The 25,632-nt window shown below is 43.4% G+C and overlaps 1 protein-coding gene across 1 annotated transcript in view; it reads right to left on the bottom strand.

The window, feature by feature from the left end:
• Window positions 1–25,632, bottom strand: part of LOC124720283 — a 198,243-nt gene that overhangs the window by 26,091 nt on the left and 146,520 nt on the right. The window contains exon 7 of the mRNA XM_047245594.1: window positions 21,955–22,166. Coding sequence (XP_047101550.1) covers window positions 22,004–22,166 — 163 coding nt within the window. The 3' untranslated portion in view covers window positions 21,955–22,003. The remainder of the gene's footprint in view (window positions 1–21,954; window positions 22,167–25,632) is intronic.

Here is a 25,632-nt window from a genome sequence, read left to right on the forward strand (position 1 = left end):
AGATTTATTATCACTGTTACACAATTAATGCCTGCTAGTCCAATTAAACAAGAATCTGTTAGGATAAAGCATTTATTTGGCAGAGGCAACAGTGATATTGACCCAATAAGTATAGGTGGAACTGTTTCCAACATCTCAAAGTTAATGCCTGAACACGGTAACCACCTCTCCCCCCCCCCCCCCCCCCCCCTCTCTCTCTCTCTCTCTCTCTTTTTATGTGGGCATGTGGGGGACAACTAAATGGTGAGGTGGTCAGTCCCGTGATTCAAAAGTTATTTACCTAAGATACAGTGTCTGTTAAAAGTGGGTGGATACAGTGAGAGGAGTGAAACTATAAAAGGATGAATTTACAACAAATGCAGTGGAAAGCATAAAAGGGTAGGCCAAATGTAAAAACTGGATAAACAGAGGTATAAGAGAGTGGTCTTTGCATAGAAAACACAAAGAGAGGCTCCAACCACAACCACCTTGCCCCTGATCCAGGAGGAAAGCAAAACTTATAACTGAAAATAAAATCCACTTTTAGGTAGGAAACTGAGGAACAGTTCAACCATCTGTGAATCGCCAGCTAATACTAAAGACAAAGAATCTAGAAGACTAAACGTAGTATGAAGGGCCAAAAGAAGGAGACATTCCACCAATATATAGAATACATTCAGTCTGGCTCCACAGACACATTGTGGGGGTGGCTTGTTACACAAGAGAAAACAGTGGGTGAGCCTAGTATGACTGATGCATAGACAGCATAAGACAGTGGACTCCTTCTGAGAGGAGCAGAAGGAAGAATGCCAAACTGCAGTAGTCTCCTTGACTGTGCAGAGTGTATTACTTAGAGCAGCAGTGCACCGGATGTCATTTCACTTTTTGGCAAAGACAGAGTTGACGAGTATCCTCTTATATGCACCTGAAACCATGAAAGGGAATGGGTGGTAAGTATCTGTCTCTCTAGCCAGACAGTCTACCAGTTCATTTCCTGGGATGCCCAACAAGACTTGGGACTCAGAGAAAGACAACAGAGCAGGTGGCAGGGCCAAGGGCAGAGAGGAGTTCATGGATAGCAGAGACCAAAGGGTGATGTAGCCTGCAAGCTGCTCACTGAGTCAGCATATATTTAAACACTGCAAAGGGAATCCTGAGTAATGAAATGGAGGGCCCTCTTAATGGCTAGCAGCTCTGATGTGAACACACTACATGATCCCAGCAGCATATGGTGTTCCATGCTATTAGGAGGCGTAAAAGTGTATCCTGCCTTTTTTAATCATTTTAGAACCATCAGTATAGAGGATGGCAGCACTCTGGAATTCTTCAAGGATGGAACGTATAAGATGCCAGAATATCATAGGGGTGACAGAGGCCTTAGGGCCCTGAAATAGATCAATCCTAACTGGTTTTCCAGGCATCATGAAGGAGGGGGGGGGGGGGGGGGGAGAGATACACAGGGCGCTTTCCAATGCATGGAGATGGAGATTTTCCAATGAGTGGAGATTCCAACAGAGGATTGGTTGGTAGGTTGGCTTAAAAGAGGGGGGAAGGGACCAAACTGCTAGGTCATCGGTCCCTTGTTCTGAATAACACAGTGCCACAAGGGTGAGAATAAAACAAGTGAGACTGACAACACAAAATGGAGAGAAAGGAAAAACCACAAGTACTACAGAAGGGCAACAAACACTTAACTGCACAAAGGGGAGAAGAAAACCGCAGAAATGCAAGAAACAGGTGGATAGATTAAAACGACAAAACAGATTACCATGGCTGGCTGACCATAAGAATAAAAAGGAGAAGCCAGCCACTGTGCAGCACATTAAAACCTCCAGCCTAAAAGCACTAGGAAGTAGAACACAGAGGAACAAAGGACATGTGCTAAAACTTAGATCAAGTGTAAAACTAAATCAGCCAATGAGGCATTGTCAGATAAAATTAGTGGCAACGAGTCCGGCAATCAAAGATTTCGTCACAGTGGGGCAGTGCACCAGAATTTGGGCCACTGTCAACTGGGCACCGCATCGAAACTCTGGCGGGTCTTCATGGGGCAGGAGATAGCTGCAGGTCATCCAAGCGTGGCCAATGTGGACCCAGTAGAGAACCATGAGAGGCCTGCATGGAGCACTGCCACACATTAGTAGTCTCCTTACTGGCATGCCATCTGTTGTGCATACTGAGACTATGCCATTCTGTCTCTCAGAGCTGAAAAACCTGGTAGCATAAAAACGAATGCAGGTCAGTTATTGGAATGCCAATCTCCATAAGCAGTTTCGGTGTAGCCAGTTTGGCCAGCCTGTCAGCAAGTTCATTGCCTGGGATTCCGACATGTTCTGGGGTCTGCACAAACACCATTGAACAACCGGACCATTCCAGGGCATAGATGGACTCCTGGATGGTCACTACCAAAGGATGATGCTGGTAGCACTGGTTGATGATAGCTTGTAGGCTGCTCAAGGAGTCAGTACACAGAAGAAACGAGTCCCCAGGACATGAATGGACGCGCTCAAGAGCACAAGATATAGCCACCAGCTCTGCAGTGAAAACACTGCAGCCATCAGGCAAGGAATGCTGTTCAATATGTCCTCCGTGGACATACGTGAAGCTGACGTGACCATCAGTTGTCAAGCTGTCGGCATAAACCACTTCATGGCCTCAGTACATGTCAAGAATTGAAAGGAAATGACACAAGAGTGCTGTGGGGTGAACTGAGTCCTTTGGGCCACGTGAAAGGTCCAGACAAAGCCGCAGCCTAGGTGTACACCATGGAGGTGTACGTGAATGGACCTCGAGTATAGGTGGTAAAGGCAAGGACTCTAGTTCAGATAGAAGGAATAATGTGTGCAATGTAACTGGCGAGCAGTTGTGCACACCTAATCTGCAATGGAGGGGCTCCAGCTTCCGCCATGACGCTTGTCACTGAACTCGTCCTAAAAGCTCCTGTAGCTAGTCAAACACCAGAGTGGTGCACTGGGGCGAGTAAATGCAATGCTGAGGGCACCGCTGAACCATAAACCAGACTCCCATAGCCAAGGTGGCATTGAACAAGGGCTCTGTAGAGCTGCAGCAGCGTAGAGCGATCTGCACCCCAATTGGTGTTGCTCAGGTAGCAGAGGGCATTGAGGTGCTGCCAGCACTTTCACTTAAGCTGATGAAGGTGAGGAAGTCAAGTCAATAAGGCATCAAAAACCAATCCTAAGAATTGATATGTCTCTACTACAGTGAGGGAATCATCTGTAAGGTAAAGTTCTGGTTCAGGATGAACAGTAAGACGCTGACAGAAGTCTATAACACATGACTTTGCAGCCGAAAACTGGAAGCCATGGGCTAGACCTCATGACTGTGCTTTGCGGATGGCTCCCTGTAGGCACCACTCAGCAACACCAGTACTGGTGGAGCAGTATGAAATGCAGAATTCATTTGCATACAGAGTGGGTGAGACGGATGGCCCTGCAGCTACTGCTAGACCGTTAATAGCCACTAAAAGAAGGGATAAACTCAATACACAGCCCTGTGGGGACCCCATTCTCCTGGATACGAGGGGAACTATGGGAGTCACCGACTTGGATATGAAAACTGGAAGCGACAGGAAATTCTTTGGATAAGAATCAGGAGCAGGCCTCAGAGACCCCACTCGTATAATGTGGCCAAGGATATGATGTCGCCAGGTGGCACCTGTATTGATGAGGCAGAGGTCAAGTTGTGACAGTAAAGTTTCAACATCTCTGCCTTTGCAAACAAGCACAGTGTCACCCCACAAGGGTCTATGAGTGTCAAAATCTCCCAAAAGTAGGAAAGGTTTAGGGAGCTGATCAATCAGTGCAGCCAGTGCATTCAGGTGTACTGCACCATATGGAGGACAATACACACTGCAGACAGTTACTCCCTGCATCGTACTTATTCTGACAGCCACAGCTTCAACAGGTGTTTGAAGGGGCACAGTTTCACAACAGACTGAGTTCAGGACATAGACACAAACTCCACCTGACACTCTATTATAGTCACTAAAGTTCTTGTAATATCCCTATAGCTGTGGAGGGCAGGGATCTACATATCTGGGAACCAGATTTCCTTAAGGGCAATGCAGAAAATAGCTTAAGAGTTGCCGTAGCTCAGCCAGATGGTGGAAAAAACCGCCACAATTCCTCTGGACAATGACATTATCGTGAGGCTGGGAAGGCATGAAGCACGCAAGGAGGCAGGTTAGGCCTCAGGGTCATCTGCTGCCACTAACTGAGTATTTGTTGCCATTTCTATGCTGGATGAGGCATCAATGAGATCCAGGTCTGCAGGGGATGCTAAGATCTCCACTGCATCCTCAGATGCAGAATTGATAGGGAGTTGTGGTGTTGAGGCCACCAGAGGGTCCTGTTTCTTATCAGACTACTTCTTAGTTTGATTGCTCTCTTGCTTCTCTTTGGGGCCTGCTGGGAAGATTTTTCCAAAGCAGCTTCAGGCACAGAGAAAGACCGTGAACCTCTTTGTCCAGCAGCTTTTGGCTCCTTGAGCCACTGGTGAGTGTCTACCATGGCATTAGTGGAGACCTTGGGAGAGAGGGCCCTAAGGGATCCCTTCCGCACGAGAGGAGCCAGAGGAGGCTGTTGCTTCTCCAGCAGGGGGGAGGGAACCAAAGTCCCCTGCATTTGGGGATGACTTTCTCCCAAAGTAGGTGCTTTGGGAGCAATGGAGGAAGATTTGCCCCCTACCACCAAGGGGGCAGATGTATTCTGGTGGTCCAGAGGGCTCACTGTTCGTGGCACAGAGTGAGGAACCATTGGCACTTGGGATGGTGATTGTGACATAGCTGCAGCATATGTTAACGTCAACTGAATGGGGCATAATCTTTCAAATTTACATTTAGTTTCTGTGTAAGTAAATTGGTCCAGGGTCTTGTACTCCATGATTCTCTGCTCCTTTCGGAGTACTGGGCAGTCTGGTGAGCAGCAGGAGTGGTGCTATCCACAGTTGATGCAAGTGGCAGGTGGCGCACATGGAGTATCTGGGTGCAGTGGATATTCACAGTCTCAACATGTGGCACTGGAATTGCAGCGGGAAGACATGTGCCTGAACTTCCAGCTCTTAAAGCACCACATAGGGAGAGGGACGTACAGTTTAACATCAGAGCAGTAAACCATCAACTTGACCTTTGCAGGCAATGAATCACTATCAAAGTCCAATATGAAGGCACAGGTGGCGACCCTGTCTTTGGGTCCTATGTAAACACGCAGGATGAAATGAACACCTCGCTGTTACAGAGCTCATCATCAGACTGCAAGAGGAGCCCGTGATGGAAACTGATCCCCTGGACCATGTTGAGGCTTTTATAGGGAGTGACAGAAACAGGAATATCACTCACAAGTGAGTAACACCTGGGATTGGGCTGGGGATGCTGTCTGAAACAAGACTGCACTGTTTTGCATCTTGAACAACGCTGTCACTTCTCCAAACTTATCCTCAACGTGTTCAATGAAAAACTGAGGCTTCGTAGGTAGAAAGGAGTCCCTATCAGTTCTGCTACAGACTAAAAACCGAAGCTAATATGGCTCTCTGTTCTGTAGCCATACGTTCCTTCCATGGTGTAGCATTGTGTTCGATCTTATCCTTCTTAGAGACTGCTGGTGACATACGGTCATCAGCAAGAGATGACTTAGTCCGCTTCACTGCAGGTCATTCGCCCTAATGCCACCCACTCTGATCCCCTGTGAGAGTCATCCAGCCACAGCAAAGGCCAACTGGCATGATGGCCATTGCTGGGAGTCCTGATGCCCCAGGAAGACAGGTATCTACTCCTTGGCATACATGGGGAGTTTCCAACTCAGTCATCAGCAGTGTGATCCCTATGTTGTCAGGGGGCTACCACCAAATGGATACATGATGACCCAACCACAATGGACTGGCTACCATGCTGGATACTGAGTGCAGAGAAATCCAATATTGTCATGGGGGCAAAAGAGGACAGGAGGCAACGGAAGAAGATGACATACCCCAGAAAGTGTCCTTGCCGAAATAGCTGAATTGCAGGTGGAGATGCAAAGCCATGACGAGAGATTCAGGAGATCGAATCTAAGGGCATTATGGATAAGTCGTGCACCACATAAGGTGTCCTGCCCCATATGGCCCACATTTTCATAGAATTTTGAAAGTGACAGGTCAAACCATAGAATGGGACCTGAACTCATAGGGCCAAAAAGTGTGAGACTTCTTTTAGTCGCCTCTTATGACAGGCAGGAATACCTTGGGCCTATTCTAACCCCCAGACCAGCAGGGGGAGTGGGAAGTGAGACACATTCCAACCAGCAGTCCCACCTGAGTTTGGGTATCTTAGGAGACATCCCTCATTTGCAAACATGATGGGGTATATAGGATGGTCAGGGAACTGTCAAAATGGTGACAAGAGACTGTTGATGAGACTACTGTGAAAGGCACACCATATAATGATGAACAACAGGATCATGTAGTTTCAAAGTGGAAGGAGCTGCTGAGCCATAAACCACACAAGCATAGTCTAGTCTGGACAAACCCAAAGCATGGTAAAGATGGAAAAGAGTAGCACAAACTGCAACCCACAATGTGTCCACCACAAGACAGAGCACATTAAACTTCCGCATGCAGGTAATCTTCTGGTGGTGAATATAGGGCAGCCATGTCAGCTTTTTATCAAAAGTAAGGCCCAAGAATTGAGACTGTGCTCCAACATCTAGGTGCTGGTTCCCTAAATAAAGTTCTGGATCAGGGTGCACTGTGGGTCGACAGCAAAAATGCATAACCCGCATTTTGGAAAGAGGAAACTGAAAGCCATGGGAGAGGGCCTATGCAGAGGCCTGTCAGATGGTGCCTTGGAGCAGGCATTCAGCAGATGCTACCAAGTGGGAGCTGCAAAAATTGTCGATATATAATGCCAGGGTAACCTGATGGCCAACAAAGGTTAATAGCACATTGCTGGCTATGAGGAAGAGTGTGACACTTAAAACACAACCCTGTGAGATATCATTCTTCTGAATCCGAGGGGTGAATGTCGACTCAAACACTGAAGAGCCAGTGGGATAAAAACTCGCAAATAAAAACTGGAATGGGCCATGAAAGCCCCCGTTATAGAGGGTAACTAAAATTTTATGGCACAAAGCCGTGTTGTATGCCTTATGTAGGTACCGTGACAGTGAGTTGGCTGTTAGTACAAGCCTGTTGGATTGCTGCTCCCAATCTGAGTGAATGGTCAGTTGTTGACCATCCTTCCCAGAAGTCACACAGATACAGTGATAAAAGGCCCTGAGATTCAAGTACCCAACATAATTTGAAGCTAACCAACCTCTCAAACAGATTAAAAAGTACATTGGTCCGCATAATCGGGCAGTAGTTGTCAAGAGATGTTTGGTTCTTCCCGGGCTTAAGGATGCGGATAACTATGGTGTCTTGACATTGAAAGAGGAAGGCACCAGTGAGCCAAATGCGATTAAGACCCTGAGTAAATGTTGACCCTGAGTAAATGATGTCTCTGGGTAACATCCAAGTGTTGGATCATCTGGTTGTGGATGGCATCTGGGCCTGGGGCTGTGACATGTGTAGCGGTAAGAGCCTGCAAGAACCCATTCAGTGAAGGCTTCATTGTAGAATTCAGCTTGGTGAGGGTTGAAACCGAGGGGGGGTTTCTTCAGCTTGGCATTTCTGCTGGAGAAACATAGCAGGGTATGAACAGGATGATGATGGTATTGCAAAGTGTGTTGTGAAATGTCCTGCAAGGATTGAGGGAGAAAACATAGTGCTCCAAGCATTTGTCTTCTTACTTTGCTTAAAAAGGTAGCAAGCCTTAGCATGGAGACACTTCAAAGCAATAAGGTTGGTCTGTGAGCAGTGACATTTAAATTGTTACAGGGCCTATTGGCCATCCTCGATAGAGACTTGCTACCTCCTTGATCCATGATGGTATCAGTGAACGACAAGGACCTGTAGATAGGGGGATAGAAGTGCCAGTGTCATGAAGAATAGTTGCAGAAATGTCTCACACAACCGCATCACTGCAATCCAACATAGAGGTGTCAAAGTGCATTGCAGAAATATATATAAAGGCCAACTGGCTCTGTGGAATGCCCAGCATGGGGGCCTGTCTACCGGGCAGCAGCAGGGGAATGATACAATCATCAGAAAGTGATCACTGCCACAAAGACCATCATGGGGTGACCAATGTAGGGAAGCAATCAGAGCAGGGGAGGAGATCGTGGGATCAACAGCAGAAAAGGTGCCATGAGTGGCACTGAAGTGGGTAGGGGAACTGTCAATGAGGACAAAAATCAAAGTCTGTAACATGTTATTCAATCAGAAGATCTCTACCCATTGAAACGCCACTCCGTCAAAGGGTGTGGCATGTACTGAAATCCCCGAGGAGGAGATAAGGAGGTGGGAGTTGCTGTATCAAGGGAGGCAGTCAACAAAAGGAAGTGGTGTATCTGGAGGGATGTAGACACTGCAAATGGTGATTGCTGGGGTCATTTGCACTCATGCCACTATTGCTTCTTCGTTAGTACAAATGGGGATCCAGTCACTGATGACATCGGTGTGAACCAAAATGCAGACCACTCCAGACACTATCCCATGGTCAGCATGGTTTTGACAGAATGCCTGATACCCATGAAAAGTTGGAGAGTAGTCATCAAGAAAGTGCGTTTCTTGATAGGAAAAGACACAATGCAAAGTAAGAGGAAAAAAGCTGTATTTCTGGTAGGTGACAGTAATATCCTTAGCAGTTACACTTGTTTATTGTGTGGTTAGAGACCAGTTTAGACATAAAGAAGCTGAGGGGAGGTCAGTGGTCATCACCTACGAGAGCGGGGTGACATCCATAAATATCAGACTCAAGTTGCAAATGGGGAGACGGCACCTCATGGGGCACCGGGAAGGGGAGGCGTCTTCATCATCATCATCTTCTTCTTCTTCTTCTTCTCCTCCTCCTCCTCCTCCTCTTGGAGGTTGAGGAAGGCAGGCCACAGATGGATAGCAGGCTCCCACAAGGTCTGGAACTGAAAGAGAGCGGGCGACCTTGGGGTGTACAAATGGTGCACCCCATTGCTGAGTTGTGGTAGCAGGCCTACGGCTGGAGAGACACAGGGGTGGGTCCCAAGGGACGGGGTGAGGGGGGCATCACTGGCACGTGCCAAAGAACAGGGCACTTATTCATCCAGGGAGGGTGAATGGCAACCAGAGGAGAGGGCATGGGAACCGCAGGGGACGTGGAGGTGAGAGGGGGATGAAGCTGGGTAAGGAAGTGGCAGGAGGGGGAAAGGATGTATCAGAGGCAAAAGTGGAAGAAATCAACACTGGATGGAGTTGGCCACATTTTTGGCGAGCCTCAGAATAAGACAGACAATCCAGGGACTTAACCTCTTTGATTTTCTTTCTTTCTTGTAAACTGGGCAACCTGGCGAGCATGGAGAGTGGCAGTCATGACAATTTACAACACAGGTGGAGGAACACAGGGTCTTCCCTCATGGAGTAGGTGGCTACAGTCACCGCACTGAAAGCTCCTCATGGGTGGCAGGACGTACAGTTCCACATCACAGGGGCAACACACAACCTTAATTTTCTCTGGGAGGGTATTCCCCAGAAAGCCTAATAAAGGTGCCAATAATGGTGCAGTTGTCTTTACGACACTTCTCCACATGTCAAACAAAATGAACACTGTGTTGCTCCAGGTTAGCCCAGAGCTACTCATAAGTTTGCAGGATGAGATCCCTATAGTCACTTCCTGGATCATATGCAGACACTGGTGACAGATAATAGAAACTGGGAAATGACTGAGGCAACCACAAACACAAAGAGCTGCAGATTGGGCATCATAAGAAGCTTTGATCAACAGGGAGCCTGACTGCTTATTACTGTGAGACTCTACTTTGCCAAACTTCTCCTCTATATTCTCCACAAAAGACAACGGCTTTATGGTGGTGAATGTGAATCCTAATACAGACCAGGTAGTGGGGAAAGTGTTTCATCCAAAGACTGTGAGCCTGGCCCTCCTCCCAAAGTACAGCCAGGGAAGGGAAAGCTGCAGGATCATATGAAGCAGCATTCAAGGATCCCCTACCACTAAATGTGATGGTCTTTGGAGAACGGCCAGATTTCTGCAGCTTGATATGCTTTGTACACCAAGCATCCACCTGACACCACCCACTCTGATCAGGGGCTCTCCCCATGGGCACCACCCAGCCACAGCAAAGGCCACCTGGCAGGACAGCTGTCGCTGGGAGTTCTGATGTTCCAGGATGACAAGCAACTCATGCATCAGTAGTGTGATTCTTGTATTGTCAGGGGCCTAGGCCAGATGAGTACATAACAGCCACACCACATGGACTGGCTACACATGCTGGTGAACTAGTGGAGCAGTGGGGGTTATGGTGGAGAAGAAGAGTGGAAGGCAGGAACGGAGAAGAATCCACATCATAGACACTACAGAGGGAGATCTTCCCCAAATGGATCACACTAAAGACAGAAAATTTAGAAGTGGAGGTCAAACACCAAGGGTGGACCAAAAACGCCAAAAAGGTTGAAAGAGAGCAGGCAAGAGGAACAAAATCACAAGGAATGCAGGTAAACAGGTGAATAGCCAGGTCAACATAAATAAATACGCCAAGAGAGGGGAAGGAGGGAGCAGAGAGGAGGAGCATGGTGAAGGAAATGCAGCCCAGGAAGGAAGAATGGGCCCTGGGAGCACCATGCATGAAATCACAAAAGAACTGTGAACCCCTGGGGAGAGGGGGGTCGCAGAATAACCTTATTAGCTAGAGTGAAGACTAGTAAGCTCCTAAGAGTGTTGAAAGAACTGAATCGATCAACACATAACATCAGACTTGTTAACATCATTGCAAACATATTGTTATTAACAAATTACAAAGTCAGGCCAACTGACAGACACAGTGCAGAAATATTACATGCACATCGACCCGCTGCACACAGCTGAAAGCACCATGGGCTATGAGCTGTGAAAAGAAAGGTAGCAGGTTCACATCCACTTGCTTCTATTCCTTTCTTTCCTAAATAATTAAAGTAGAAATACTATCTCAAAAGTTGATGTTATTTATTATAAACAATGTATCTGAGGCAATTCTTGTTGCAAAGTGGCCAGAAACCTTGACAAGCCAGCCAGAGTGTGCCAGAAAGTAAAACAAGTTAAACACTAGAAGTTTTTACTGTTATGAAACATCTTGTAAAATATGGGTTTATGGACTGGCTTATGTTTTTATCTTGTTGGTAAATATCTTTTTCAATGATGGTATGCAACTTTGATAAAATCTCGTCTTCCATTCACATGAAATTACAAAACAAGTCTTGAACTTGAAATCTGTGCAATAAGGTATGTTACTTCAGAGTGCTGGTAGTCAATGCGACATGAGAATACTGACATTAGACACTATACCATAAGTGTATTAAATTTAAAACTGAAAATGGGATGGAAATCCAATTAAGTTAACAAATAACAATATCTCAGATTGTTGGACAGCATTACGTATTGTTCCAGTGCCAGAAATTCAACATTCAAGCCGCTGATCAGTCCAGAACCTTTATTATGATTTTCTCAACTTTTCTTTGACAATCACTAACGCAGCTGACACAGCTATTTTATGTGCCTCTATTCTTTTGGTAACGATGTGCATTGCAAATAAAATAAAGATAATGGGTGCACAAGAGTGCTGAGAGCACAAATCATGTTAACCAGCTCATCCCATGTGCTGAGGTCACATGTCCTGTCCACATCCACGTCAATGTTAGCTGCCTTGTCCCATGGGAGGATGGATTAAGGTCTAATAGAGAATGTTGTGAATAGCACACATCATAGGGTGACAAAAGTATCATCAATCAACAGCCTGGAGACTGCTCACTGAGTTACTACAAATTAAACTGCAGTTGAGGGTGGTCCATTTGACACAATGTAGGGCTCTATTAATGGCTGTCACAACTGCCATAAAAACATTAGATCATAGCAAGCAGAAGAGAAAGTGTGCTGCCACCCGGTGTGTTAACACATGTAGTGTAGGGCAGATGGCAAGCCCGTAAACTACGAGCAGAACTGTCACTTCAGTTGACATGATTTTGCCATATTGGAAGGTGTATGTCGGTAGTGTCTATGCTTATTTTGCAAGTTTGTTTGAAATGTTGTGAGTGCACATCACAGAGTTGAAGGCTACAGTGGCAAAGTGGTGTTAAGAGTCTTAGTTATTCATTTTTGAATAAGAAGAAGAAGAAGAAGAAGAAGAAGAATGAAAAATGCCTTTGTGCATTGTTCTAGTGTGCAGATCAGGCAATAGAAAAAGTAAGGGTAAGCATGTTTTAAACCTCCAAAAAATGTAGCAGAGTTTTCCAAATGAGCGACAGCAATAATTCGGAAAGATAGAGATCTGACTCACAGTTGTTTTGTGTGTGATTCACATTTCAGTGAGGAACTTCTCACAAAAGCAGACTTGTTTGTCATCAATAGTAAACAAGTTAAAATTCCAAGACAAAAGTGGTCTCTAAAATGAGGAGCTGTTCCTCATTTATTTCCCAATATACCATAATATCTATCAGAAGTATTGCACAAAAGAAAATCACCAGTAAAACACTCACAAGAAAGAAGCTGTGGCAAAGAAAAAATATTGAATAAGAAGTTATGATCTCAGTGTTTCTTCTGTCAAGGGAAGTTTGCAGAACCAAACAGTTCCAGAAACAGCAGTAATATCATTAAAAAGAACATTTAAGTATAATAAACTGGAAGTTGTGTGATTATATATTGAATTATGAATAGCGAATGCTGAAATAAATCTTCTGCTGAAGCACCCCTCAGACAAAAAGCATATGACAATTCAGTCACATCTCTTGGATCATTCTAAACTAAGCAAGAAACAGAAAATCATAGTAGTCACAAAATAAAGAAAAGCCTGTTGGAAAACAATAAGGGAATGTGGATGATAACAGAGTTTCTTCTGGACAGCGTGCTCTTAAAAATTAAGTCACCCAAAGGATATAGACATTGTTTGAAGCAAGGATTGTTGCCACTTCCTTCCAAAACACCATCTGCGAAGTTTAGTAATGGGTCTCAGATGCTCATATGGAATCAATATGCCTGCTACCAAAACAATTAAGAATTATTCACAGGAAGGATGAGATGAAAAGAAACACATAGGTGTGCTGATTTTTGATGAAGTTAAGCTCCAAGAAGAAGTGCATTTTAATAGCACTTTGTTCAGTGTTGATGGGTTCATCAATATAGGGGAATATACTCCAGAAGACTCCTATGAATAAACTTGTAAATCATGTTCTGCTGTTTATGTTTGTAGCTCTACTGCATAACTGGATCCAGCCTGTTGCTGTGTATGCTACTTGCAATGCAAGTACTGATGACTTCATCTCACAGAAATTGATTCAAGATCAAGACAGAACAAGAATTACTGCATTCACTTCTGATGGCAGTCAGCCAAATAAATAGGTCTGGCAGCGTCTAGGAATTAGTGACATAAAAAATAGCTACCTGCTCTGTATCAAATCCAGTTGAAGAAACAAGAAGAATTTGGGCAGTTTCAGATGATGGGATAAGATGAATAAGGATCCACAAAAGTTCATCTCATGGAAGGTAAGTAAAACGTGATGGTGCCAAGCAGTGTCATATGCCTCATGCAATAAGTGGTTGGCATTTTGAAAAATGCCTGCCAGATTGCTGTTTTGAAACCAACCAGATGGTCAGTTGCGTATCCTGTCCATAAACCCACACTGACAGGCAACAAAAGGCTCTGTGATTCGAGATCCCATCATATTTGCCAGGTTACCATCCTCTCAAACAGTTTCTGAGCCTGTTGGTGAGGTTAATCAGACACTAGTTGTCAACAGACTTGGAGTTTCATCTGGCTTAAGGATTGGGATGATGATAGTATCTTCCCACTGTGAAGGGACTTGCACTGTGAAGGGAGAACACTTTCTAGCCAAATACAGTTGAAGTCCATGAGTAGACAGGGTTTTTGAGTGTCATCCACATGGTGAATTGTCTGATGATGTTGCTCTAGCAGTCCAAGGAGCATCTTTTGAACATATTGAAGAGAAGCTCTCCCATGCTCTAGAAATTCTAAGTGGCTATTACCAAGACAACCAGCTGAAGCCAAATCCAGCAAAAACACAGATTTGTGCATTCCATCTTAGAAATAGACATGCAGCAAGGAAATTGCAGGTATTCTGTGAAGATAAGTAATTAGAACACTGCTTCACCCCCAAATATTTTGGAGCACCTCTTAATCAAGCACTTACCTACAGAATACATTGCCTGAACACCAAACGGAAGGTATCTCCAAAGGCAACATGGAGTGGTCGCGCGGTTAGAGGCATCATGTCACTAATAGTGCAGTCCCTCCCACCAGAGGTTTGAGTCCTCCCTCGGGTATGGGTGTGAGTGTTGTCCTTAGCGTTAATTTAGTGTAAGTAATGTGCAAATATAGGGACTGATGACCTCAGCAGTTTGGTCCCTTAGGAGTTCACATGCATTTGAACATTTGTCTCTGCAAGGAACAACATTTTCTGGAAATTATTAGGTACAACCTGGGGGATGCATCCTTGCATCTTAAGAACTTCTGCTGTAGCTCTTTGTTATTCAGCTGCAGAATATGCTTGCCCTGTCTGGTGCAGATCTAGTCATGCTAAACAAGTATATATCAAACTTCCTGGCAGATTAAAACTATGTGCCCGACCGAGACTCGAACTTGGGACCTTTGCCTTTCGCGGGCAAGTGCTCTACCAACTGAGCTACCGAAGCACAACTCACACCCGGTACTCACGGCTTTACTTCTGCCAGTACCTCGTCTCCTACCTTCCAAACTTTACAGAAGCTCTCCTGCGAACCTGGCAGAACTAACACTCCTGAAAGAAAGGATATTGCGGAGACATGGCTTAGCCACAGCCTGGAGCTGTCGGGCACACAGTTATTAGGTCGGGCACACAGTTTTAATCTGCCAGGAAGTTTCATATCAGCGCACACTCTGCTGCAGAGTGAAAATCTCTTGCTGGAAGTATATATCACCTTGAATGAAACCTGCAGACTCAGTACAGGATGTTGAGATCTACACCACTTGATAAAGTTTATGGTCTAGCAGGCATCCCACCTCCAGGTACCCATCGTGAATGTGCATACAGACTGGAAACATCTAAGGCACTCAACGTGAAGACCCACACACTACACGGGTATCAGCCAGCAGTACCAAGGCTCAAGTCAAGGAAAAGCTTTCTCCATTCAACTGAAAGCCTCACTGAACTACCTTCGAACTTCAGGATCAACTCATGGCATTCCAGAACCAGCCACTATGCAGGGTGGATGATCCCAACTGAACACCTCCCATCAGGTCATGAAGAAAGCTGGTCAATATGGAAGACCCTAAACAGGCTGCATTCTGGAGTTGGAAGAATGAAGACCAACTTGAAAAAGTGAGGATTTGCATGCAACTCCACAGCATGTGAATGTGGTGAAGAACAGACGAGTCATCATCTTGTCTGCAGCCTATTCCCAACGTCATGCATGCCACAGAATTCCATCGATGTCACCAAGGATGCATGGGAGGTTGCTACATGCTGGTCACAAAACATTAAATTGTAATTGTAATGCTTATAGTACCATGGTTTGGAACATTTTATATAACTTGTAAGCTATAGAGTGAGTTCCTGACATGATTAAATAAAAAAATTGTCTGGTTATGAATCAGATCAGTGCCTGGGGCTGTATGATGAGTCAAGAGCCTGAAGCACTTCCCAGACAGTATAAGGTTCGTTAGATAACCAGCATGACAGATAGTGAAAGACAGAAAGATATCCAATGTAAGCATTCACAAGGTACCCACATAAGAAGAGGTCACAGATGCTGTTGGAAAGTAGGTCACAAGGTTTTCAACAAGGACCAAAGCATTGGAACAAGTAACACCATAAAGAAAGAGACTGGGAACACATGTTGATATTTGACAGCCATGGAGACTATGAAGCTTGACTCACACCTAGTATTAAGAGGCATATGTTCCCAATGAGAAAACGTAGGGCTCCAGCATTCTTCCTCACTTTGTTTACTTGCATAGTGAGCCACAGATGAAGAGCCGTTTGCAAGTAAAGAAGGTAGTCAGTGAAGAATGTCGCTTGAGACATTTAAAGGCCCTTCAATGATCCTGAAAAGCTGTTGCAACATCTTTGGGGTCTATAATGGCACCATTCAGTGGTGGTGGTGGTGGGGGGGGGGCTGTATAATGTGGAACAGCAGTTCCTGTGGTGTAGGTGATCACACCCATGCCAGGGACGTTCGACACCATGTCATCAATGCAAACTGACAGAGAGAAGGTGAAGGTAACAGAAGAGGTACACAAATACTATTTGACCCTCTGAAGAGCTCAACAGGTTAATCAGTCCATCACGTGGTGACAAGGGAGTGAGAGGACCTTCGTAAAGTGCTTACTGTCACAAAGATTGTCACATATCAACCATTGCAGTCATGCCACAAGACTGTGAGAAGAGATCCTAAAGTTGACAGAAATGGGGTATCCAATGCCTCTGGGATCACCGAAGTATGTTTCTCCTGATATTTCTTTTTTGTCTCTTACACAGCTTTTGGCCATTGAGATCCTTGAGAGGGTTTATTTGTTCTGGGTGTAGGATTGGAAAAGAGTGGACAGCCCTGGGACCCAAATGGTGTGGCTCTCCAATCCACTGACCAGTGTTGGGACACTGATTTGTGGATTTCTGGCAAGAGGGTTTCCTAAATGGAGTATTTTCACTGGTGATGGCAGAATGGCAGAGGAGAAAGTTACTTCTTTTGCTGGGTATAGCTCTATAAAACTACTTGCAGTGTCTAATGCAACTCATATGCAACAACTTTACAGTACCGTAAATAATTAGCATTGTCTCGCAGATTATTATTTCGTTACTGTATATCATCATAGATTGCTAGTCATTTCATTTACTGATTAATCCATCAGATATTATTGTGAACCATTGTTATGATCTATCTCATGGTATCTGAGTGGTTTTACCTTATTACTTTTTGTGATAAATTCAGAAAATTTTACTATATAATTATTCTTGTTTATGACCTTTGCACTAGTATTTAGTTTTAGTGATCCAGTGTGTCCTCTTACTTTTATTTTTGCAAAGTTGATATTCCAAAACTTCATTTGTAACATTACCGTTCTGTATCTTTCTCTTCATCATAAATTGTTTTCTCCACAGTCTGATCACTTGAACAACTTGATAGTAAGAATTTTCCTTCTTATCTCTTACAAAGAGTTAGTTACTTTATTGTTTATTGAAAACATAGTCTTCAAGGATGTGATTTTGTGGTATTGTGGCTGCATCAGCTACATGTGCCTATCGTATGTAAAAAAAAAAAAAAAAAAAAAAAGTAAAGCACTTCTGACATTAAGTATACTAATTAATAGAATGGAACAAGTAGTTTTGGTTGCAGATGAGACACTGTCATTTTGTGCTGCTCTGTATTTAAGGTATTAATTGGAGTTTAACCATTAATTTCATCCACATTATGAAGTGGCCTTTACAAATGTCTGCTTATGTCTGTGTATGTGCGGTTGGATATGGGTGTGTGTGTGAGTGTATACCTGTCCTTTTTTCCCCCTAAGGTAAGTCTTTCTGCTCCTGGGATTGGAATGACTCCTTACCCTCTCCCTTAAAACCCACATCCTTTCGTCTTTCCCTCTCCTTCCCTCTTTCCTGATGAAGCAACCGTTGGTTGCGAAAGCTTGAAATTTTGTGTGTGTTTGTGTGTTTTTTTATTGTGCCTATCTACCAGCGCTTTCCCGTTTGGTAAGTCATGGAATCTTTGTTTTTAATATATTATGAAGTGAACAAGTGTATGAATGCCACTTCATGTTCATATTACAAAAGTATCCCTTTTCATATAGTATAATTCATTAAAACTGAAAAGTTCATAAGGTGGGAAAACACACACTCTGATATAAATTAATTTACAATAAATGTGGGATGAAGGTTGTCTGGGTATATCTTTGGCACTCCCATTTCATTTAAAAGACTAAGTGTTGTAGTACTTCCTATTTATCTACAGAAATTAAAGCAGGTTTGATTACAGTGTGACAAATAGGCCACACTTCTCTTTGTGTGTCAGCAGTTGTCAACACAGCTGTAACAGACCCATTATGTTGACACATATCAGTGTAATTTAATTTAGTTAATAGTTTGGTATTGGTGTGTGGGTGGTGACTCTGAATTGCCTTGTACTGATACAACTGCAGTGGGATAGGAGAAGGGATTTCTAGTGAGACTCTTCACAGGGATATGTAGGTTTCTTTGTAAAAGACATGAGGTTCAAGAACAACAGGCAAAGACTTGTGGCCTTCAAGCTGAGATAGTATCAGAAGTGATGGGGATAAGCTAGGTATCACAACTCTCACACAAATGTGGGCTAATCTTGGATGAACAGAGCAGTCAGGGGAGCACTGAATTTCTACTGACATTGGTTGTTGCTCACATTGAAGCTGTGCACATTGCTGCTATTGGGAGACAGAAATAAACAAGACAAAACTGTAACAGGAGGGGAAAAGATACATCAGCTGAACTGACAGCTGAAAATGTAAGGGAGAGCATGGTCAAAAATGGTATAATTTCTTTGATTACAGGTATGAGAGACTAAATACCTCATTCAGACAGACTGCTTTAAAAGAATTCTTTATAAATAAACCATACCACACATAAGAGTCTTGCACCTAAGTAGCTCACAACTCTTTTATGTGTATATGTGTGATGAGCATGGACCCACAAACCATTGCAGGACCTTTTCATTACCTGTGGTGAAGTTTTACTCTGACTATATATTTTCTCTGACTTATACTCTAACACAGAAACTCTTCTGCTAACCTAGCCACGGTGTCATGCAGGATAGGTCATCCACTATCCAGCAACATAGCTAGTCCGGATGGGGGGGGGGGGGGGGTATCATCAAGTATCCGTATGCTGGTAGCCCTCCTGACCACACATGGATCACACTACTTATACCCAAGCCTTCACCTCCTACTTACACAAAGTAGTAGATGCTTGCCATTTTGGGGTATTGAGACTTTGGGCACTGACCATTGTGCCAGGTGGCCTTTGCTCTGACATGGTGGCATGCACTGTCAGAGCCTTCGTTCTGAGTATTTGTGGAATTGTGGTGAACGTCTTGTGTCATGTAATGACCAAAGTTGTCAGCTGGTGGCCATGAATCCTCTGCAGACGTTTTGAACAGATTGCAATTTAGTGCTTATTATTGTGACCCTAGAAACTTTTTCTCCTGGGCTACACCATGTGAGGAAAACATAACCTAGTGACTTGTCAACAGTTTATTCCCCTATGTTTCTGGTTTGCATCTGAACAGATGGATTATACTTTCTCTCCATTAAATCAGTGTTTTTTTTTGTGGAGATTATTGAAAAAGTTACTGCCAAACTCTGTTCCCTTTGCAAACTGCTGTGTGATTAAATCTTAATTAAGATGGCAAATGCTACCCATTCCCAGACATTCTTTTCTTGTAAACAAGTTGGTTATGTACATGTTACCATCACACTAAATAAGAACGTCAAAATGGTACAAGAATTAATTTTTCAGTGGGAACTAACCCTTCATACAGATGAAGGACTGCATGAACAATTGGAGAGATGAGGGTTTCACTTTGTTTATCATGCACGTTGAGACCCACCAAAACAAAGCAAACACCAGCACATTTTCCTGACTTTTGAGAGGGATTCACCTTGAGGAAAGGTAAAAAAAAAATTTTGTGTTACTGATGCAAAGTGAAGCTGGATTCCCATCCCACATTCGACATTTTTAAAGGGTGGCACTTGGGGCTGATGTCTTCCCAGTGTACATGTGATCCTATTTGGGCAGATTGTGGTCATCCACATTATGAAAATTTATTGTGAGATCACTACCCCGTCTGTGTCAGTTGTGGGAACGACTACCCTCCTCAGTTGCAGAAGTGTGGTAACTTAGTCAACAAACACAAAAGTGAAGAACTAAAGCTGACAGATGCTCTCATATTTAGAAGCCCTGGAAAAGTATGATTGCCTCAGTTCAATCTCAGTGATGATATTGACCCTTGTCACTACTGTGACCAAGTTGTCAGTAGTTACAGGAGTATTTATTACATAGACATCAAGACATCCGGTAGCACACAGATAAACTTGACCATAGGGGAGATAGGCCCTCCCTTCTCAAGGTTCTTGCAGCACAGTTAATTTTGGGAAAAACTCCTCCCACCCAGCAAAAGAAGTAACTTTCTCCTCTGTCATTCACCAGTGAAAATACTCCCTTTAGGAAACCCCCTCACCAGAAATCCACAAATCAGTGTCCCGACACTAGCCAGTGGATTGGAGAGCCACACCATATGGGTCCCAGGACTTTCCACTCTTTTCCCAAACCTACAACCAGAGCGAATGCCCTTAGAATCCTATCATCAGTGTGTAACATGCAGTTCTCTTAGTTACATATTATTTATATGTACACTCAATAGTTAGCTTTGGTATTCTTTTTTGGGGAACAAATGCACAAAATATGATCACAATTTTCAAACTCCAGAAAAGAGCCATAATAACCAAAAATACTAGTTAAGGTCACTGTCAAGATATGTTCAAAACACTTGGGATATTAACTGCTCCATGTGAAGACATTTACCAGTCAGTTATACATATCAAAAATAACATTGATAATTACTGCACAAACACCTCTGTCCATGACCATGCAACAAGACATAGACTCAACTTACATTTACCAAGAAAAAAATAAACATAAAACTCAAAACAGCATTTTCTACCAAGGAATAAAACTGTTCAATAAATCACCAAAAGAGATTAAAGAAATTGCAGAAATACACTTATTTAATAAGGCAGCTAAAAGTGCCTGTTATGCAATATATTTTATACATTGAAGGATTACGTAGACAAAACAGAGTAGGGGTTTCATAAAAAAATGTTGTAGAAATAAATAATAATAATAATAATGATGATTTAAAAAATCCAACATTCCACATAACACCTTCACTTTACATTTTTTCCTTCTTTTTTCTTCTAGAAATACTTACCCCCAAGCTATGCATAGCACAATTCTAACACCTCTTCCTCTTTCTGAGCTCAACATCTCGCTCATTATGGAGGGATGCTGACTCAGTTTCTCAGGATAGCAAATGGGAAGTTGTGGTACAGAAAATTGCCCAGAGATCACCAGTGTGTGTGTGTGTGTGTGTGTGTGTGTGTGTGTGTGTGTGTGGTGAGGGAAGTGTTATGAAACAATGTGTGTATACTGTGTACAGTGAGTGATAGTGAAATATGAGTGAACAGTGTGGTATTACATTATTTAATACGTTATTTGTAAAAAACGTATTGTATACCAGGAGTAAATCTAATGATTATGTCTAACTAGAAGTCTGTAAATATATGTGTATATGAATTCGCTTATTTTAAATTGGTCTAAACTTGTAAATACTTTGACATGTCCTATATACTTGTAAAAAGAACTCTATGGATGAATAAAGCTTTTACTACTACTACGACCACCACCACCACCACCACCACCACTACTACCCAGGTGTAGATCTCTCTGTCTGAAGCAAAACAAATGCCATGGATGTCTTTCTTTGAGGCTCAAAAAATATGGAAATCACATGGGGAGAGATCAGGAATGAATGGCGGATGTGCAAGAGCTACCCAGCAAAATTTCTGCAGCATACTCAAGACAACCTTGGCAATATGTGGAGGGGGCAATACGTTGCAAGGCAGTTTCTACAGTAGTTTTGCTGGGAAGCCTTTGCACATCCTTCATAGAGTTGCAATCTTACCAACATGATTTCCATATTTTTGAAGCCCTGAAGAAAGACATTTTTTGCCGTCAATTTGCTCTGCTAACATTTTTCTGTGATGGTATCAGTCATCTTGTCTCACAGTCAGATAATGTATTAACAGTTATCATGATTACTTTTTAAATCATAAACAGTTTTCTTACTTTTTTGCCATCTATCTCATTTTCATTTGACTAGCTCTTACGTAACACCTTAAAACTGAGATACAAAACTGTAGACATCCTTGCAATTATGTACATCATGAAACTGTCCTATGAGCTTGCAGGTATTGCCATCAACAAGTGTCACAGTATCACTTTTGAGTCTTGATTTTACTGAAGCTGTTGTGTGATCAATGTACGTGCTTCCCATAGACCTAATGAACACAAAAAAGAAATAAACAGAAGTCTGCACTCACATTACATTACATTACATCTACCAAAAGAACAAGATCAAAGTAAATTTAAGAGTAAAATACAGGGTGACACAAAAGTCTGTTAACATTTGAAAATGCACTAATACACAGAATAAAGAAGGTAGAGAGGTACAACTTGTTACACATCTGAAATGACATGGAGTTTTATTGAAATCAATAATGAGTGCAAAAACCCGCCAACAAGTCAATGACACTGGAAACTCAATGGCTTGATGGGGAAGTCATAATGTGGTGTGGATTTACCACATCACTCATGATTGGGCTTTTTTTCTTTGAGGAAATGCGTAGTACTGCTTTTTGAAATGTCAGCATGGCAGGTGTGAAGTATGCCAATATGTTACAGGATCACACCATCCTTAGCCTGGCTGATAAACACCTGCTGGAAGGTATGACTTTTATGCAGGATGGCACTGCAGCCCACATTGCTACATGTGTGAAAGATCTCTTACGCACATCATTAGGTGAGGATTGTGTGCTGAGTTGATACTTCCATCATGTTTGGCCTCAATCCATGTGATTATTGTTTGTAGGTTTACCTGAAGTCAGAAGTCTACAGTGATCATCTGACATTACGGATGTTAAAAAGATGACATCTGATGGCAATTTCTAACATATCTATTTATATGCAGCGCAATGCTGTTCACAACATTGTTCCTTGACTACAGGTGTTATTGATGAACGACATCTGCCATGTTGAGCATGTCTTAAGCAAAGATCATCTTGCTAAAAATCAATTTTTATGTTAATTTTTGTTTTTGTATCCTATGAAGCACCATCTGTTGGTCTTTCGCGAACTTTTTTCTGGTTTCATAAACCCCATGTCATTTTAAGCATGTGTGTCAATTTTTACCTCACTACCTACATTAATTGGTAAAATATTGAATTTCAAATGTTATCAGGCTTTTGGGTCACCCTCTACACTTTAGGGCAAGAAAAACGATGCACTACTTAATAGTTATGTAAACTGTTCACAAATTGATATTTATGCAGGTATCGACAGATGGTTGGTTGGTTGACTGGGAAAGGGGACTAAACAGCGATATGATCGGTCCCACGATCTAAGGTGGTAGGAAGAAAACCAAGGGAGAAACAACACAAACACCACAGTCCAGTCATGGGGAAGGAAAAACGGGCTAACAAAGAGGTAGAAGGAAGATTGGGGCAGCAGGGAGAGGAAAAAAACATCGATCCGTCCCGAACTGCATATTATATACCACCATCACAACATTATGGGGACAACACCGGAGGAAGAAGATACATGAAAATGGGAAAAAACTGCACAAAACGTAGTGGAAATGGTGGAAAGAATCTAGCTGGTGTGGAGGCAAGACCATGGCCTCCATAACCAACACCAACGCCAAGGGACTCCAATTCCAGACAAAAATTCAAGAACTTAAACCTGAGAGGACAAAGCACTTTCGCAAAGAAAACTGAGGACGGACTAAGCATCCAAGGATTGGCTACTGGCACCTCGCAGTGGCACATTTAGTGCAAAGGACCAAAAGGCAGGGGCAGTCCAGCAAAATATGTATCACCATGAGGGGAGCAAAATATGTATGACCATAAGGGGACGCCCACTACAGGGATGGGGGAGGGGGGGGGGATCATTGTGTAGTAAAAAACCGTGTGTCAACTTAGTACGGCCCACACAAAGATGGCAGAAAATGGTAGATTCCTACCGGGAAAGACAGAGGTAAGAATGCCATGTAGTGGGAGTTTCGTCAATTGAGCAAAGTTTATTACACAAAATAAGCAAAACTGTAAACTTTGGTGGTCGACAGGTGGATGTATGATGCTGCAATGAAATTTCACCACACAGTTGGCAAGGTTAGTAAACTGTGGATATGTTGATACCAAGACATACAGTCATTGCACATTCCATTTAGTGTACTCAGTTTGACAGTAGCTATGCCTTACAGAGTGCCACGTGAACAATACCAATACACACAGATGACAGCGCATAGTTGGATTCAAAAAAGACAGTCGGAGTAGCCAGTGAATCACTCACAATGAATACGAGTGATGCCAATATTCGACTATGTTGGCAGGAATGGGTTAACCATGGCTGAACACAGCATTGGGATGGAAACAGCTGACCTAGAGAGACAACAGAATGAGAGGACTCAGCAATCATTACAGAGGCACTCAGAGCCCCTGACTCACCATCACTATTAATCTGACGAGCAACTGATGCTTCAGTGACCACAAGGACCATTAATAGGTGGATCTCAGAAAGGGGTCTGAGCTCTCAGTGCCACTTGTGCTGACCACCATTGATCCTTGTACAACAACAAGCCTGTCTGCAGTGGTTTCGGGCATATACGACCTGGAATCTCACTGACTGGAGTAGAATTGTCTTCAATGATGAATCCAACTTTAAATTGAACCCCAATGACCGGCAAAGACGTATCTGGAGTAGCCCTGGACAGTGGTGGGATACCAACCCAAATGTCACCTGTCATATGGCCAGACAACCAATTGTGATTGTCTGGGGTGCCATGTCATTTCACAGCAGGACCTGTTAGGTTGTCATCTGGGGACTTTGTTGCCCTTGATGGGACACCATCCTGAGCTTACATTTCAACAAGATAATCCCTTCTCACAGGAAGAGTCTCTATTGCTTGTCTTTGTACTTACCAAACCCTACTTTGGCTAGCACGGTCACCGGATCTCTCACCAATTGAAAACCTTTGGAGCATTATGGGCAGGGCCCCCAACTAGCTTTGGATTTTGATAATCCAATGCACCAGTTGCACAGAATTTGGCACCATACCCCTCTGGAGTCTCCCCCCATGAACTATGGGCCTTGCCATTGATGGTGAGGCTTGCATGCCTCAGCGATACAGATAGCTGTACCGTAGGTGCAACCACAACGGAGGAGTATCTGTTGAGAGGCCAGACAAATGCGTGGTTCCTGAAGAGGGGCAGCAGCCTTTTCAGTAGTTGCAGGAGCAACAGTCTGGATGATTGACTGATCTGGCCTTGTAACAGTCACCAAAACAGCCTTGCTGTGCTGGTACTGTGAATGGCTGAAAGCAAGGGGAAACTATAGCCGTAGTTTTTCCCGAGGGCATGCAGCTTTACTGTATGGTTAAATGATGATGGCGTCCTCTTGGGTAAAATATTCTGTATGTAAAATAGTCCCCCATTCAGATCTCCGGGCAGGGACTGCTCAGGTGGATGTTGATATCAGGAGAAAGAAAAGTGGCATTCTACGGGTCGGAGTGTGGAATGTCCAATCCCCTAATCGGGCAGGCAGGTTAGAAAATTTAAAAAGGGAAATGGATAGGTTAAAGTTAGATATAGTGGGAATTAGTGAAGTTCGGTGGCAGGAGGAACAAGACTTTTTGTCAGGTGGATACAGGGTTTTAATAGAAAATCAAATAGGTGTAATGCAGGAGTAGGT

Source organism: Schistocerca piceifrons, chromosome 11 (assembly GCF_021461385.2).
Source record: "Schistocerca piceifrons isolate TAMUIC-IGC-003096 chromosome 11, iqSchPice1.1, whole genome shotgun sequence".
In the NCBI taxonomy this organism is placed as follows: domain Eukaryota; kingdom Metazoa; phylum Arthropoda; class Insecta; order Orthoptera; family Acrididae; genus Schistocerca; species Schistocerca piceifrons.